The sequence below is a fragment of the Papio anubis genome, chromosome 5 (genome assembly GCF_008728515.1).
Source record: "Papio anubis isolate 15944 chromosome 5, Panubis1.0, whole genome shotgun sequence".
Taxonomy (NCBI): Eukaryota; Metazoa; Chordata; class Mammalia; order Primates; family Cercopithecidae; genus Papio; species Papio anubis.
This window is the reverse complement of record NC_044980.1, coordinates 50,749,902-50,768,333: the sequence shown is the minus strand read 5'-3', so window position 1 is coordinate 50,768,333 and position 18,432 is coordinate 50,749,902. Positions and strand designations below refer to the sequence as shown.

The following is an 18,432-nucleotide window of genomic DNA, read 5'->3' as shown; positions in this document are numbered from 1 at the left end:
TGCTCAAGTGTTCATGGATAAATAAGCTGTTTGCTAATATAAATTTTAATGATAATTCTACACATGGATTATTTTCTCTGTAAATAATGGCTCCTGAAGTTATTTGACGTTCAGTGTTCAATAGGATAAAATATAATGGCAAAATATCCACCAAGGAGACTGGAGATTTAATCTCCATCAACTAACATTGCTGAGGTGGCCATTTCTGCACAGACCATCCACCATGAGATTCACCTAAACAGATGGAAGGTGGATCTTGGCTAATCCTCTTGTTTTTTCTTTTTTTCTTATGCTATTTTGCTCCAACAGAAGACCCTTAAACTCTAGGAGCATTGTCGTAGCAACTCTGGTTCTTTCTTACTAGACTGATAGGCAAAAGATCAAATAATCTTTTTTTGTTAAGGTCTATTGAGTACTTTACCCTATAAGCTAAATGCTTTACTCTTGTTCTCCAATGTAATCCTCATGACAAGTGGAAAAGATATACAATTATTTTCATCATTTTGTATATGAAAAACTTGAGATGTTGAGAGGTTGTATCATTTGCCCAAGGTCATACAACTAAAAAGTGGGGAAGCAGGGAATCGAGCCTAATTCTGTTTGACCCAAGAGTCCAACCAAGCTCCTATTCATGACACCATCCAGTCAATTTTAAAATGGATTTAAATCACATTTGTGTGTCCGCTTCTGTTTTCAGGTATCGAACATCCATATCTTAAAGTCAGTAGTACATTGACGAATGTTTACCAGCTGGCTTTCTAGGAGAAAAATCTGTGCTTGTTGATTTTTCACAGTGTAAATACACCCACCATGGCTGATTTCAAGACACTAGTGTGATGTCAAACAGTTCACAACATTTCTGAAAGTGTAACCATCAGCTCTTGAGAGCTGGCTCACATGGTCCACGCATACACCATTGCTTTCTGTCCAAGTTAGAGAATAGGTTTCCCAAGTGCATCCACCCCATTCTGTCTTCCAGGTCAATGATTCTCCATCCTGGCTGCACTTGAATCAGCTGGAAGCTGATAAACATCTGACACCATGCCCCACCTCCAGAAATTCCAATGTAATAACCTGGGATGTGGCCAGGACAGCAGTATGTTTTCTAACTTCTTAGATAATTCCCATGTGCAGCCAGGATTGAGAAACTCTGCTCTAGAAGAAAATACTCTACTCATCACCCACTCATTTCATCAAAGATTTGATGAAAATATGATAGGATATGCCATATCTATATTATTTTCATTTTTTTTTCAACTTTAACTTTTATGGGGTGAGTAACCCACTGTGCTTCTTTATAAAATTTTGTTTAAACTAGTACACTCAAGAAATAATTTCTAGTACCTTTTTCTATCATTTAAACAGTGACTGGTATATAACAGAAATGCAATAAAGTATAGCTATCATTGTTTTCATTGTTACTTTTACCACCTTAAATTTAGTGATCTGTAACAACTTTGATGATTCTCTTATCCATTGCATTCTGTAATTTGCACTTGGTTGAGTCTCAAGTGATTGACACAAATATGTTTTATCTTCAGGACAAAATTTTCAGCATCTTTCCCCGAACAGACACAAAATCAGGGATCTTCCTTTCACTCGGAACAACCTAGCTCCCCTACCAGATCAAAAATGTAAGTATTATGAATCTTCCACAGTTTCCTTTGCAAGTGTTAACACATCTAGACACAACTAAATGTTATTTCAGTTTACTTCCATTTTTCTTTTCTTTTTTTTTTTTTTTTTTTTGAGATGGAGTCTTGCTCTGTCACCCAGGCTAGAGTGCAATGGCAGGATCTCAGCTCACTGCAACCTCTGCCTCCCAGGTTCAAGCGATTCCTCTGCCTCAGCCTCCCAAGTAACTGGGATTACAGGTGCCTGCCACCACGCCTGGCTAATTTTTGTGTTTTTTTTTTTTAAGTAGAGATGGGGTTTCGCCATGTTGGCCAGGCTGGTTTCCAACTCCCAACCTCAAGTGATCCACCCACCTCAGCCTCCCAAAATGCTGGGATTACAGGCGTGAGCCACCACGCCCAGCCCTACTTTGGTACTTTCATTTTTCAAGGGAACATCAGGTGCCAACACTTATAAATTACAGGAAAACAGAGACCATCTTTAAAGGTTTTTTTAGATGCTTATTTTTTTAAAAAAAGAATACTCCCTCCCTTTAGGAATTTTTTGTGTTTGAACTATTGAAGCAATAAACAGTTTATTTTTACATGTATTATTTAATGTCTTTAGGAAGGTGCTTTAAAAATTCCCTTTTAAGACTGGCCTCCTGATATAGGTTTCTTTACTATACTGGACAGATAGAAATATACATCACCTCTGTACTTACAGTCCATGCATTCCTAAGCAGAAAAAAAAAATTCAGTTCATCAGGCTTACTCTTGGTATTATTGATTTATTTTATAATATTTTATATAAAAAACTCTCCTAATATAAAATATTAATATACTCCATTGGGCCAGTGATCTTCAAACTTGAGTATGCCTAAGTATTACCTGGGGTGTTTGTTGTGAAGTAGATTCCTGGGTCCCCCACCCAGAGATTCTGAGTTTGAATATTCTCATATCTATACTCTGAAGCATAATAATAATAAAGCAAGTTTTATTATTATTCCCGTTGTAGAGCCAGAAACAAAACTACAGGACACTGAGTCTACTGCCTCATGAAATAAGCAATACTTACTGGATTCTAATTTATTTTCTTTTTTTCTTCCAATTGCACCACACTGCATTTAACACACACACACACACACACACACACACAGCCCCTCCACATCCTTCTAAGTTCAGGTTAGATGATTTAGGAGCTGTCCTATTTCAGATAAGTTTCTCAACCTTTCTGTACTTTAGTTTCCTCACTGTCCATAATGATAGTGCCATCCTAATAAGATTTATGGGAGTACTAAATGAGATAACATATGTAAAACACTTGGCACACTGTTTGCACAGAGTATATATCCAGTATGTCTTTCTCCCCTAGGCAAGGATTTGAAGGAGACAAACTAAGAGCTCTAGAACTCTTTAGGTTAAAATGATGAACTATAGGGTCTTAGTACAACTCTGTCTTTTAGCAGATAAGGAAACTAAGAGGTAGAGGGATATGTCCAAGGTCACACAGAGAGTTAGTAGCAGAAACCAAGACCTCTTCCTTGACAGATCAGTTCCTCTGCCCTTTACAGATGTGTGTAAAGTGAACATTTTGGATAGTGTCAGTTCTATCTTTGAATGAAATTCAAGCCCGAATCTGTCTTTAAGCAGAACTGTAGCCACAAAAACATCTAGTTAAGCAAAGAGCCACTCAGTGTGGAATGCTGATGGAGCTTGGAGAAGCCAAAGAGAGGTTTTCTTTGGCAGGGCCCAAGAGCTTTGCTTTTCACAGTTAAGTTTCAGGAGAGAAGGAAAGATAAAGATCTTTGATCAACTTGGCTCTACAAAAAAGAAATGAAAGGCCCCACAGTGCTTTTCCTAAAAGAAGCCTGAGAGCCTTTTGAGGTTTGCATAAAAGCACAGTACAAATGTCTTGGGCCTTCTTTAGAGCCTTGTGAGCAGTTGTTGAACATCAACAGCTACTCTACCCCAAGGAAAAGCTCTGCCAGACATGCACAGCCCAATTATGTTTGATCAAACTTGGTACAGTCTTCTGTGTGGACGTATTTGAAATCCCAGACTTCATGTGGCAAGTCTGAACAGATATATATACAAGAAATGCATACACAGCTTCTCTTTGCAGTCTAGCTGTCACCAAGACACCCTTCTTACAAATGTCTCCACTCCTAAAACACAACACAATTCTCCTGCTGCCTTCCTGTGAGAGAAGCAAATCTTGAAAGTCTCTCATTCTATTCTTTCTCCCCAGTTCTATCTGGAGAACCTCTGCGGACAAACCGAGTGCTTCCTGCTATTCCAAGTCAACGAAGACACAGCACAGCAGCAGAAGAGAGTGAACATTCTGCCCACCCCACCAGTGATGAAAATTAACTGTGGGCCACTCAATGCAGAAATGTAGATGAATATATATTCTCAACTCTCAAAGAACAAGATTACTCTAGTTTGTAAGAACGAAGACCAATTTAGTAAACTGCATTCTATAAGCCATCAGTTTTATAACTCGAAATTCTTTATTCCAAATAAAGATACTGCCTAAATAAGCACTTAGAATCTTTGGGTGTGCATATTAAGTCTGTGAGTTTCCGTGACTTCGACATGCCAAAATTAAAAGACAAAATATGTTATCAGTAGGCAAACTGAGCTATGTTTGGTTTGCTTTGTGGCATGTGCGCTGTTTTTTTGTTATTGTTCTTTGGTTGGTTTTTTGCTGAATGATTTTATGTTTTGGAAAAAAAAATGTATGCTTTGCTGAATAAAAGCAAAAACAAAAAACAAACAACAACAACAAAAAAAACCCACATCCCAGACATGTTCTTCACATTTATTGTCATTCTAACTTGAACTAATGAAACCTATTTAAAAATAAATTCCTATGATCAGTCACAGTTTACGGCTTTTAAATGTACAATCTTCTGCAAAATATTTTTTAACAGTCTCAGTTCCTGGCTACTGCCCAAGTCACTTGACATTGTTTATCTCTCTTCTTTGTTATTTAATTATTTCCATATATCGTCATTTTCAGATATGATTGACTGTGCCAACAGGGAGAAGGTCATGTGATTTGGAAAGGTCTACATCCTGGCCCAACAGAGTTGAATAGGCAGTTCTCACACTCCTCAAATACTCTACGTATGTAACTATTTTTCTGTTTTAAAACAATGGTCTCTTGCCTATTAAGACTTTTGCAAACTTAAGACTTAGCAAAGTTTTGAATGAATGCTACTAACTGCAGATCTTACTAAGATAATTATAAGTTGTTTGGATTGATTCGTGCTAGAGGTCTGTATAAAGTTCAAGGCTTAGCCACATAAGATGACGGCCACTGCATGTTATTTGGGAGCCTAGATGTTATTTTGTAAATATCTCAAGTACCTGTACAACATTCACCACTTTATATTCGTAGTATGTGTTTAAAGAGGTTAGACTATACCATTAACTAGATAAAAGCTCCTCTGGGGCCAAATCACAATCCTTTGGCTTTGTACTTCTAGAAATTTATACAATGCCTGGCACAAAGTAGGCACTTGGTCCTTTCATTTTTTGTCAGGAAGGGAGGAAGTAGAGAGGAAAAGAGGGAGTTGGCAAGGAAAGGCGATGTAGAAAGCCATCATAAAAGATGTCATTAGGCCGGGCATGGTGGCTCACACCTGTAATCCCAGCACTTTGGGAGGCTGAGGTGGGCAGATCACGAGGTCAGGCGATTGTGACCATCCTGGCTACCATGGTGAAACCCCGTCTCTACTAAAAACACAAAAAAATTAGCCGGGCGTGGTGGCGGGCGCCTGTAGTCCCAGCTGCTGAGGAGGCTGAAGCAGGAGAATGGCGTGAACCTGGGAGGTGGAGCTTGCAGTAAGCCGAGATCGTGCCACTGCACTCCAGCCTGGGTGACAGAGGGAGACTCCATCTCAAAAAAAAAACAAAAGAGATCTAATTAGTTCACAATCTCTTTTTTTTCTTTTTTGAGATGGAGTCTCCCTCTGTCACCCAGGCTGTAGTGCAGTGACGCAATCTCAGCTCACTGCAACCTCTGCCTGCTGTGTTCAGGATTCTCCTGTCTCAGCCTCCCGAGTAGCTGGGATTACAGGCACACACCACCACGTCCAGCTAATTTTTTTGTATTTTTAATAGAGACAGGTTTTGCCATGTTGGCCAGGCTGGTCTCAAACTCTTGACCTCAGATGATCCACCCACCTCAGCCTCCCAAAGTGCTGGGATTACAGCCATGAGCCACTGCGCCCAGCCTAGTCCACAATCTCTTTTTGACAATGATAGTTGCATGAATCAGAGATTGTAAAGGAGAAAGTGTATGGATCAGCCTTCCATGCTGGGCAGTAGCTAAAGGGAAAGAAAATCCTGTTACAAACAGAAGGACTTCCCGACATAGCCTCTGAAGAATTTTCCCTTTGTGTTGTTTCGTTTGTTTGGGGGCTGCTCTCATCTTTGAAGAGTCATTCTTTAAGCATCAACCTGTTAAGTTGTTTGGCCTCAGACTGTTAAATTGTTCAGCTGTGTCACAGGCTACTTCTGAATCCATGTCCATCCACAAGTAGATTACCTAGCCCTACACTGCCTGTATCAGTCAGGGAAGGCTAGCTTCCACTTTAACAACAAACAACCCCCAGATGTCACTGGCTGACACGATTTGTTTCTTATTCACAATACATGTCTCATACCAACCAGCAGAGTTGGCTGCTGATGTTGATTCCATTTCAATATGTTCTTCTTTGGTGACCAAACCAGAGGAAATGAGAGGTGAATCCCATTATTTACTCTCACATTTCATTTGCCAAGTCAAATTGTGTGGACATGCCTAACTTCAACAGAAGTAAAGAAGTGTATGCTGGCCGTGCATGGTGGCTTACACCTGTAATCCCAGCACTTTGGGAGGCCAAGGTGGGCAAATCACTAGGTCAAGAGATCGGTACCAACCTGGCCAACATGGTGAAGCCCCATCTCTACTAAAAATACAAAAATTAGCTGGGCGTGGTGGCGCACGCCTGTAGTCCCAGGTACTTGGGAGGCTGAGGCAGGAGAATCTCTTGAGCCCAGGAGATGGCACCACTGCACTCCAGTCTGGCGACAGAGCAAGACCCTGTCTCAAAAAGAAACAAAAAACAGTGAGGTCTCTCTAGTCCCATAGTTCACATATATAATCCCCAAACTATCATTTTTCTGTTCCAAAAAATTCATTCAAATTTCATAGTGTGATATACCCTGGGCAAAGCTTTCTTTCTGAATTTGTTTATTGGGTTTGTACATCTATACAGGCAATTTGTGCAAAGTGCCCACCAACTCAGTACTTTGTGCTAAACCAGTTAGAATTGTTGGAAGTTAGGGTTGTTAATTTTTTTTCATTTTTCTTAGTTCTCTTTGGTAATCACCTGCTTTAATATAGGTGCTATTTCTTCCAGTAAACACTGAATTCCAGTGGTCTCATCCTGCTGGAATCAAGCCAATATAAATAGATTGCTGTGGCTCCAGCTTATTATCCTTTACAGCTCTACCAGAGCACAACTTGGCACTCGATCTCATTTTAGAAAACCCCACCATGATGAGAAATATGCACATGCTCCTCAACTTATGATGGAGTTATGTCCCAATAAACCCATTATAAGTTGAAAATAGCATTGTTGAATGTCTTTTTTTTTTTTTTTTTTTTTTTTTTTTTTTTTTTGAGCCAGGTCTCACTCCATCACCCAGGCTGGAGTGCAGTGGTGTGATCATGGCTGATTACAGCCTCAACTTCCTAGGCTCAGGTGATTCCCCAACCTCAGCCTCCCAAGTAGCTGGGACTACATATGTGCACCACCACACCTAGCTACTTTTTTATATTTTTAGTAGAGGTGAGGTTTTGCCATGTTGCCCAGGCTGGTCTCAAAACTCCTGGGTTCAAGCAATCCTCCTGCATCGGCCTCCCAAAGTGCTGGGATTACAGGCATGAACCACCACGCCCAGCCCAAAAAGTACATTTAACACGCTCAACCTACCAAACATCAGAGCTTATCCTAGCTTACCTTTAATGTGCTCAGAACACTCGTAATAGCCTACAGCAGAACAAAATTATCTAACACAAAGCCTACATTATAACAGTGTTGACTATCTCATGTAATTTATTAAATACTATACTGAAAGTGAAAAACAAAGATTGTATGGGTACTCGAAGTAAAGTCAAAAAATCATAAGTTGAGTGATCATAAGGCAAGGACCATCTGTAATGCCTTCCAGAAAGACAATCATAAGAATTAATTTTACTTTTGCCTCTACTTTTTTTTTTTTTTTTTTTTTTTTGAAATTTACAAATGCATGTCTCTAAGCATGCGCATCCTGGCATTTTAAAGGTAATCTTTTGAAAACAGCCTTTTGGAATCCACCATAGGTTTAAATGGGGTAACTAAGAAGGAACATATTGTACGTTAGCATAAAATAGAATGCCCAAGTCAAAAACTAAATTAATAAGGAGACATGATATCCCCTCTCACATGTAGTAGTGAGACTCTCTGATGATCTTTGAGGGAAAAAATGATATTTTGAAATCAGAGAATTCTGTTAGAATCACGTATTTCCTAGACATTGACAAAGAAATGTAAATACTAGTGGATGAAGACTGTCAATAAACTGTATGTTCCAACAGAAACTATAGTCTTTCAAAGTAAATGCCTTCGTATTCGGACCCCTGTTCCAGTCTAACCCTGGTTTTTTTGGACAGCTGAATGAGTTACTGAAAGCTGAACAGTTTCCATTCAGATGTCACACCAGCACAATTGTCACTAGAGAGACAAAGGCAGTTTTCACATTGATGTGTGAAAAACAGGAAATAACATGTTGATTATTAAACCCTTAGTAAAATGTTTATTAATGGTGAATGGTAAACCACCTTGCCATTGCTAGTGGTCTACAAACTGGGGAAAATGAGAGCAAAAGAAAGATTCCCAGTTCCCCTCAAAGGATGAGGTACAATCTAACTGGCTGACATGAAAGATAGGGAACTGAAATTTTTGTAGACTAGGGCCAGCTGTAAGATTGGAAGGTGGGAGGAGGATGGAGGAGACTGCAAATGACCCCGCATGAGCAGTGAATCCAAGAACTGAACCCAGATACAGATGACCATGAGCAACGTCTCCAGTGTGCTGAAAGTGAACCTGGGCCAAAGACATAATAGTGAATGAAGGTGAAGGAAGGAAATTATCTCCATTGCTTCTATTCATGTGACATAAAAGTTCTTCCAAAAGGCTTTTAAGAGAAGCCTATGACACTTACTACTTAGACACTGATAATAAAAAAAGACAGGTTATGAGGAAGCAAAGCCACATCTTAGGGCCCAGAAAATTGTCCTCTGCAATAGGCAAGCCAAGGCCTGGCCTCAGCCTCAGAAGGATGAGCTCCGTTTCTCTTGACTAACACTTCAGACATTGCTCACAGATCTCCTAGGACAGGGGTCCCCAAACCACAGGCCACAGACGAGTACCAGTCCATGGCCTGTTAGGAAGCGGGCCACACAGCAGGAGGTGAGTGGTAGGTGAATGAGCGAAGCTTCATCTGTATTTACAGCTGCTCCCTATCACTCACATTACTGCCTGAGCTCCTCTTCCTGTCAGATCAGTGGCGGCAACAGATTCTCACGGGAGCACGAACCCTATTGTGAGCTGCACATGCGAAGGATCTAGGTTGTGCACTCCTTATGAGACTCTAATGCCCGATGATCTGCCACTGTTTCCCGTCACCCTGAGGTGGGACTGTCTAGTCGTAGGAAAACAGCTCAGGGCTCCCACTGATTCTACATTATGAGGAGTATGTAATAACAATAGAAATAAAGTACACAATAAATGTAATGCACTTGAATCATCCTGAAACCATCGCCCCCCACCCCGCACCCCGTCCGTGGAAAAATTGTCTTCCACGAAACCGGTCCCTGGTGCCAGGAAGGTTGGGGACTGCTGTAATATATGTATGCATGATTCAGCTGCACCCAGAAATGGGATTTCCCCTCAGAGCTCATCATGAGCTTGGACGGTCACTGCCTCTCCCTGTTACCTTGCGAGCCTATTAACAGCTCACAACTCAGTTTAGCCAGTTTTTCTATTCAAGGTAGGTAGCCTGGTCTTAATGCAGGCACCACGGACTTGGCTTCATGCCTGCTCTTGTTATCACTCCCTGCACCCTATAAAAACTCAGGAAATAGGCCGGGCGCGGTGGCTCAAGCCTGCAATCCCAGCACTTTGGGAGGCCAAGACGGGCGGATGACGAGGTCAAGAGATCAAGACCATCCTGGCTAACCCGGTGAAACCCTGTCTCTACTAAAAAATACAAAAAACTAGCGGGTGCCTGTAGTCCCAGCTACTTGGGAGGCTGAGGCAGGAGAATGGCATAAACCCAGGAGGCGGAGCTTGCAGTGAGCTGAGATCCGGCCACCGCACTCCAGCTATGTTGTCCAAGCTTGTCTTGAATTCCTGATCTCAAGCAATCCTCCCACCTTGGCCTCTCAAAGAGCTGGAATAACAGGCGTGAATCACTGCACCCAACCTTGACTGGTTCTTACAAATCAGTAACCTTATTGGTTAGGCAAAAAAGAAACCTTAATATATCTGGCAAAGCTGCCCCAGTCTCATAAGTGTTGGTATCACTGTCTATTTCTTTGTCATAATGATACTTCATGTTAATTTGGCCTCACTTCTTCATCAGTAGATCTATTCAGGAAAGATCTGACTTGTGAAACTGTAGGAAGTGGGGAAGACAATGGGGGATTTTGAAAGCCAATTCTTTCACCAGCTAGTCCCCCACCCAGTCAGGGCCATTCTCAGCCCAACCCAGGAGCACAAACGACCTTCTCCGGGTGGAAGGGTGGGAGGATCAGGACCCAGCAATCTTCGTTTAAGGTAATTACCCCAGCAGAAAGTACAGAGGCATAGAGTTTTAATGGATTATCCACTACTCCTTTTTCTCTTTTTTCTTTCCTTTTTTTTTTTTTTTTTTTTTTGTGAGACAGAGTCTCTGTCACCCAGGCTGCAGTGCAGTGTCATGATCTCGGCTCACTGCAACTTCCGCCTCCCGAGTTCAAGTGATTCTCCTGTCTCAGCCACCTGAGTAGCTAGGACTATAGATGTGTGCCACCACGCCCAGCTAATTTTTTTTTCTTTTTCTTTTTCTTTTTTTGTATTTTTACTAGAGACGGAGTTTCACCATGTTAGCCAGGATGGTCTCAATCTCCTGACCTTCTGATTCTCCCACCTCAGCCTCCCAAAGTGCTGGGATTACAGGTGTGGGCCACTGCACCCAACCTATCCACTACTCTTTCTCCCTTCATTCAAATCTTTTAACACAACTGTTTACAAAAAGCAAAACAAACTGATTTTTATGTTCCCATTTTTTTTTAATGACTTACCCAGCCTGTGGGTGTGCTCATGAACTCTGGAACAGAGAGAAGGAAAGAAAGAGGCCAGGAAAACCAGCCAACTTTCTTTTTGTTTTTTTGTTGCTTCTTTTTTTTTTTTTTTGAGACAGTCTAACTGTCGCCCAGGCTGGAGTGCAGTGGTATGATCATGGCTCACTGCAACCTCAGCCTCCCAGGTTCAAGCGATTCTCCTGCCTCAGCCTCCCAAGTAGCTGCGACTACAGGCACACGCCACTACTCCCAGCTAATTGCTGTATTTTTAGTAGAGACAGGGCTTCACCATGTTGGCCAGGCTGGTCTCGAACTCCTGACCTCAGGTGATCCACCCGCCTTTTCTTCCCAAAGTGCTGGGATTACAGGCGTGAGCCACCACACCCAGCCAACCAGCCAACTTTCAAAGTAGTTTCCTGATGATTATGAATTGCCCACATGTACCATAAATTCAAATATGTGCACATACAAAGACATTGAGCATGAGGTAAAGATAGTTGCTCTCATACTGTGTTTGCAGTGTAGTGCTGATTCTCAGAAAAGCACAGAACAGCAAGTAGTTTCTCAATTGTGTTTCATCTTCAACATTTAATTTGTTCTTTTTCATTTTTTTCTTTTCTTTTTTCTTTTCTTTTCTTTTTTTTTTTTTTTTTTTTTTTTTTTTGAGACAAGGTCTCGCTCCATTGTCCTGGTTGGAGTGCAGTAGCACAGTCTCGACTCCCTGCAGCCTCTGCTTCCCAGGCTCAGGTGATCCTCCCACTTCAGTCTCTGGGACTGCAGGTGTGCACCACTACACCCAGCTAGCTTTTGTATTTCTTCTAGAGACAGGGTTTTGTCATATTGTCCAGGCTGATCTCGAACTGAGCTCAAGTGATCTACCTGCCTTGGACTCCCAAAGTACTGGGATTACAGGTGTGAGCCACCACGCCCAGCCATTTTCAACATTTAAAAGATAACTTTACAAACTATTTTAAAATCAGAATGAATACAATGTAATACTTTGTTCTGATTTTTTGTTTGTTACTTCAGAATTTAACTAACATGAACATATGAGTAATTGCCTTTTTTCAATTAAACTTGATCTGGAGAACTTGTCTTCTCAACAATTTTTTTTTTTTTTTTTTTTTTTTTTTGAGACTGAGTCTCTCGCTCTGTTGCCCAGGCTGGGGTATGATGGTATGATCTCAGCTCACTGCAACCTCTGCCTCCTGAGTTCAAGTGATTCTTCTGCCTTAGCGTCCCAAGTAACTGGGATTACAGGTATGTGCCACCATGCCCAGCTAATTTTGTATTTTTAGTAGACATGAGATTTCACCATGTTGGCCAGGCTGGTCTCGAACTTCTGACTTCAGGTGATCTGCCTGCCTCAGCCTCCTAAAGTGCTGGGATTACAAGCGTGAGCCACTGTGCCTGGCCTCAACAGTTTTCAAGAGAAAAATGAGTAATCTGGTGAATCAGAATGACCACTGAGATCCTGAAGGCATACATTGTCATGAAATACGCTAGCTCTTCCAATATTGCTAGTGTCCTTTCTTTTCTTTTTTGTCACAGCAAGATTTCATCTTGAACTAACGTACTTTCTTTTGTTTTTCTTTGTTTTATTTTTAATTTTTGTAGAGACAAGTTGTCTCTCTGTCACCCAGGCTGGAGTGCAGGGGCACAATAATAGCTCACCGCAGCCTCGACATCCTCAGCTCAACTGATCCTCCCACCTCGGCCCCCAGGACTACAGGCACACGCCACCAAGCTCCACTAATTCTTTTTTTTTTTTTTTAATAGAGAGAGTCTCGCTATACTGTCTTTTCTATTTATTTTATTTTATTTTTTTTTGAGACGGAGTCTCGCGCTGTGTTACCCAGGCTGGAGTGCAGTGGCGCGATCTCGGCTCACTGCAAGCTCCGCCTCCCAGGTTCAGGCCATTCTCCTGCCTCAGCCTCCGAGTAGCTGGGACTACAGGCGCCCGCCACCACGCCCGGCTAGTTTTTTGTATTTTTAGTAGAGACGGGGTTTCACCATGTTAGCCAGGATGGTCTCGATCTCCTGACCTCGTGATCCGCCCGCCTCGGCCTCCCAAAGTGCTGGGATTACAGGCTTGAGCCACCGCGCCCGGCCCTGTCTTTTCTAATACAAAGAAAAATATTTGTTAATGATGACTTTAATCCTTTAATTAAAAATACCATAAAAGGTAGTGGTGGAGAATATCAGAAGAAACTAGTTGAGTAGGCTTTAATAAATCTGTTCTCTTGTCCTCATTTCGCTTCTGTTGCTAGCTCTCCTTTCTTCAAGTAAACACTGATTTTTTTTTTTTTTTAAAGCAAGCCAGTTGTGAACACCTATTATGTGTACTGTTCCAGGGAGCTACAGTTATGAATAACAAAATGCCTGCTCTCATAAAGCTCTCTATCTATGAGGATGTATCAACCAAAATTCTCCAGATTGCACAGATAAAACAGTTACAGAAACTGTTAATTATCTCAGGTTCTATTTTCTGACTTTATCCCATCAGTGTCCCAGAGACTCCATAAAACCTGGTTCCCAACTACTGAGATTGCTGCTGCTAATAGCTCTGGTTTTCCTGGGTTTTATTCCCTGTGAGAATCGATACAATGTAAGGGAAAAAAATAGAAAATCAGAGGGGAATGCTCCACTTCATTTAGAGAGATTCTTTAAATGTACAATAAAAACAAGGTTTTAATAACAAGAAATTGTCAGGAGGTATTTAATAGAGGAGCGAGAACTGGAGGCCACAGGGTGGGGCATAAGCCAAGAAGATTTTCACAGCCTGAGGTTTTATGACGGGGGAGAGAGAAACAAAATCAGGAATAGAACCAGACATTTAACCGTGCAGCAAAGAAGAGAACAGGAAAGAAAAGGAGAAGCAGATGGGGGACCTCGAACATCAGAAAACAAGGTTTTTAGGCCAGGCACAGTGGTTCACGCCTGTAAGCCCAGCACTTTGAGAGGCTGGGACGGGCAGATCAATTGAGCCCAGGACTTTGAGACCTACCTGGACAACATGGTGAATCCTTGTCTCTACAAAAACACAAAAACCCTCTGGGTGTGGTGGTGCGCACCTGTGGTCCCAGCTACTTAGGAGGCTGAGGTGGGAGGATCACTTGAGACCAGGAGGTAGGGGCTGCAGTGAGCCTTGATGGCACCACTGCACTCCAGCCTAAGCAACAGAGTGAGATCCTGTCTCAAAAAAAAAAAAAAAAAGGATGGTTTTAGTTGAAATCATAAATAAGGGAAAGGAGGAACAATAATAGCTGAGATTCTGTGCTGCCAGGCTTGGTCTAAAGGCTTCACATTCATTGCAAATAGCTAGTGTTTCTCAAGTGTTTACTATGTGCAGCCACTGCTCTAAGTTCAGGACTTACAGGAGTCATCTTGTTTAACCCTCACAGCAACGCTTCGGGTAAGTAACATTATTGTGACCAGTTTACAAAAGAGAAGGCCACATGACGAGGAAGTGTCTGGGCCAGGATTCCAGACCAAGCAGTCCAGCTCTAGACCCTGGCCTCCTCATCCCTGTATATACTGCTTTCCCCAGAGAGGTGGGCTGTCACCAAGACAGTGCTCACCAAAACCATGGGCTCCTCTTCTTCCTCAGCAACACATAGCAGAACTACATTTCCTAGCCCCTTGCAGTGAGATGAGGCAAGGGCTGATTCTTTTTTTGCTTGTTTTTCATTTTTGTTTTGTTTTATTTTGTTTTGTTTTGTTCTATTTTGTTTTGTTTGAGACAAAGTCTCACTCTGTCGCCCAGGCTGTTGCAGTGGCATGATTTGGGCTCACTGCAATCTCCATTTCCCGGGCTTAAGCGATTCTCCCATTTCAGTTTCCCAAGTAGCTGGGACTACAGGCATGAGCCACCAATGCCTGCCTAATTTTTGTAGTTTTTGTAGAAATGAGGTTTTGCCATGTTGCCCAGGCTGGTCTCCAACTCCTGAGCCCAAAGCAATCTAGCATGGGCTGAATCTGAATGTGAGTTGCTACGATGCGCCTGGCTTCCCTAAAACCTCTGACAGCATAGTTCACAAGCTCTTTGTTGGGGGACCAGATACAGAGGACCCAGTAGAGGACTCTGAGGCCCCCAAAGATGGTGGAAGCACTAGGCATAAGCCATCTGAGTCCAGTTGCCAAGCACCCAATTGGACTTTAACTTTTTCAAGAAATAACCTGTCTAGTATTAAACCAGTAAGATTTAAAAACTATTACAGGCCAGGTGCAGTGGCTCACACCTGAAATCCCAGCACTTTGAGAGGTAGAGATGGGCGGATCACCTGAGGTTAGGAGTTCGAGACCAGCCTGGCCAACATGGTGAAACCCTGTCTCTACCAAAAAAAATTACAAAGATTAGCCAGGCATAGCGGTGAGCACCTGTAATCCCAGCTACTTAGGAGACTGAGCCAGGAGAGTCATTTGAACCCAGGAGGCGGAGGTTGCAGTGAGCCAAGATCACACCACTGCACTTCAGCCTGGGAGATAAGAGCAAGACTCCATCTCAAAAAATAAAATAAAATAAAAGCTATTACAGTAGTTATTACTTCTGATTAACACAATGGCTGAGGCCAATAATGATTCTATTAAAAGGTGATTTTTATCAGTCTGCTTTAGAGCAAGAAGTTAGGACTGGAATTACGATGGGAGATAATTAGAACGCCATGAGAATAAATGGATGGGCATTGTTCAGTTGATTCAGTCATTGCATCCCCTCACATTCTAAGGGAAGAAAGTTTTTATCACAACCTCTTTTTTTCTAGAAAAGCTCGTTGGCATCTGTAAGTGTAAAGGAGAATCTCAGCAAAACAACAGAGTGGTTATTGGCTTTGTTGTAGAGCTGACACGCCTCTTTGGAATTCTTAGAGACAAGCAACCTGGGCTAGTGAGGGAGGAATCTACACTCTTGGAGGCCGAGGAGGCATGTTAGCCCAGAGCTGGTCGACAGTGTGTCTCCTAGTGGAGTCAACCTGAAACTGTCAGGGGGGATCCCCAAGACTGAAGCAGAGATCTCTTGTGTTGCAGCCATCTTCTCCTTCAGTCTCTCGGTTGCAGAGAGGTCAGTGAGAGGCTGAACTTTGGGTTCTATCCGTGCATATCACCCAGGGGATTTCTCCAGGCCAAGTTCCACACACTCCTCACTGCTCTCAGTGTTTGCCTAAATATCCACTTTGAGCTCCAGACAATTGCCTCTTTACTTTGATGTTTGAACCACTGAGTCACTGCTGTTCCTGGGAGCTGTGACCACTGGGAACATAGGAGGAGAAAGGGTGTGGAAAGGGGACCTATGAGGATCTTTGGTGCTCTATCAACCTCAGAATGCTTGCCAGGCTGTACTGGGAGATGTCTCACTCTCCCACATCCTGCCGATCATAGTAATAATACACATGGAAATGGTTTATGAGCAGTAGGGGAGAGGCAATTTGATGCTATTAAATGGAGAACTCAGAAGGAAAGGAGAAGATGAATGGGGTGTGGCTATTGCCTTCTCTGTTTTCCTCCCTAAAGGTGCTTGAAAGATCCTTCTGGATTCTCCTCTGCCACAGGGGTGGGAGAAAAACCAAGGTATGCAGAGCCACGGCTCCATGAAAAGACTGGCATCTGAGAAGCCTGCAAGCCTAAATCCCTGGACAGGGTAGGACCTAAATGTTCTCTGAAGGCGAATAGAAATCATCTTGTCTAAAACAAGGGCAATCTTTGAACTCTGTCTTTGGCCTCCTAGGCTTGGCTCTTGGTCAAGCACTGCAGTTATTTAGGCTGGCAGGTACCCCAGTCTAATTTTTTTTTAAAAAAAGCAATCATTCTTGTATGTGCTGCAGAAGCAATGAGCCAACTAGTATCCTGAGTGCCTTCCCTGAGCCAGAGGGTTCTTGATTCTTGACTGCTTTTTTGTTTTGTTTTTTTAAGAGACAGTGTCTCTCTCTGTCCCTCAGGCTGGGGTGCCTCACTGCAGCCTGGAACTCCTGGGCTCAAGTGATCCTCCTGCCTCAGTTTCCAGAGCAGCTGGAATTACAGGTGCATGCCACCACACCTGGCTCCTGACTTTGTTTTAAGATACTCTAATGTCTATTCCTAAGAGAAAAGTATGATTTCTTTCAACTTCTTCTATGAGTAGTTGTCAATACCATAAAATCCTCAAACTTTGGAACTGAAAGAGATCTTATGAGAGTTCATGTTCCTTGTTTATAAAATGAATATGTTGGACTAGAACACCTCTAAATATCCTTCCAGCTGTGAAAGTCTATGATTATGTATATATGATATGTATGTAGACGACACATACATGTAAAAGGAGGCCATAAAGTATCGTCACACTTTTTTTAAACAAAACATTCCAAAACATATATGGAACCCATTTTTTGAAGAAGTTAGTCTCAGCAGAATATGAACATGACAACAATTTTAATCTTGCCCATCACACCACAGTAAACTTACTCCATAGATCATTTTTCCAGGCTGTAGATACAATCTCAGGCAGGTCCCGTAGCTTTTCCAGGCCCGAGAACAGTCTGTATTTTTAAAAGTTGAGAACAGTGTAATATAAAACTCCAACCTTATTCTATTATCTTATTCTTTTATCTTAACTTCTAGCTCAGGTTTGCTTCAGGCTTGGAGCCCTGCAGTGGAGGACTGGGTACCAGTGACTTCTTCTCTCCCCTATCCACCTCCTCTCCAACTCACTAGCAAATGTTTTAGACCCTCAGGGTCAGACCCAAGGAGCAAGGGGAAGAGGGAGAAGGGTGTAGTCTCACAAGACAGGTAGAGTTGAGCTCTGGTCTCAGTGGCCTGCAGGTGCCAGGCGCAGCAATGCTGCCTCTTTTCTCAATCGACTTTTTTCTTCTAACTTTTTTTTTTTTTTTTTTTTTTTTGAGATTGAGTCTCACTCTGTCGCCCAGGCTGTAGTGCAGTGGTGCAATCTTGGTTCACCGCAAACTCTGCCTCCCAGGTTCCAGCAATTCTCCTGCCTCAGGCTCCCTAGTAGCTGGGATTACAGTGTGGCCGCCACACCCGGCTAATTTTTTAAATATTTTTAGTAGAGATAGGGTTTCACCATGTTGGCCAGGCTGGTCTCAAACTCTTGACCTCAAATGATCCACCCGTCTCGGTCTCTCAAATTGCTGGGATTGGTGAGCCGCAGCCTCAATGGGAGGCTTCTTAAAAAGGCATCTGGGGTGGGGTGATCCCAGTCACCCTGTAATCCCAGCAACTTGGGAGGTCCAAGGTAGGATCACCTGAGGTCAGGAGTTTGAAGACCAGCCACAATAGCCCATGCAATACAAGCTTTCTTCTGGTGTGGTGGCACATACCTGTAATCCCAGCTACTGAGGAAAGGCTGAGCAAGTACTTGAACCCTAAGGAGGCAGAGGTTACAGTGAGCCAGGATCACTTGCTCATTGCCTCAGCCTGGAGTGAAAAAGATGAACCGTCTCAAAAAAG

General features: G+C 42.5%; 1 protein-coding gene across 1 annotated transcript in view; it reads left to right on the top strand.

The window, feature by feature from the left end:
* ANKRD55 (ankyrin repeat domain 55) overlaps positions 1–4,166 on the top strand; it is a 130,801-nt gene extending 126,635 nt beyond the window's left edge. The window contains exons 11-12 of the mRNA XM_021939373.2: positions 1,542–1,634; positions 3,865–4,166. Of these exons, the coding sequence (XP_021795065.2) occupies positions 1,542–1,634; positions 3,865–3,986 (215 nt within the window). The 3' untranslated portion in view covers positions 3,987–4,166. The remainder of the gene's footprint in view (positions 1–1,541; positions 1,635–3,864) is intronic.
* The last annotated feature ends 14,266 nt before the right edge of the window (positions 4,167–18,432 follow it).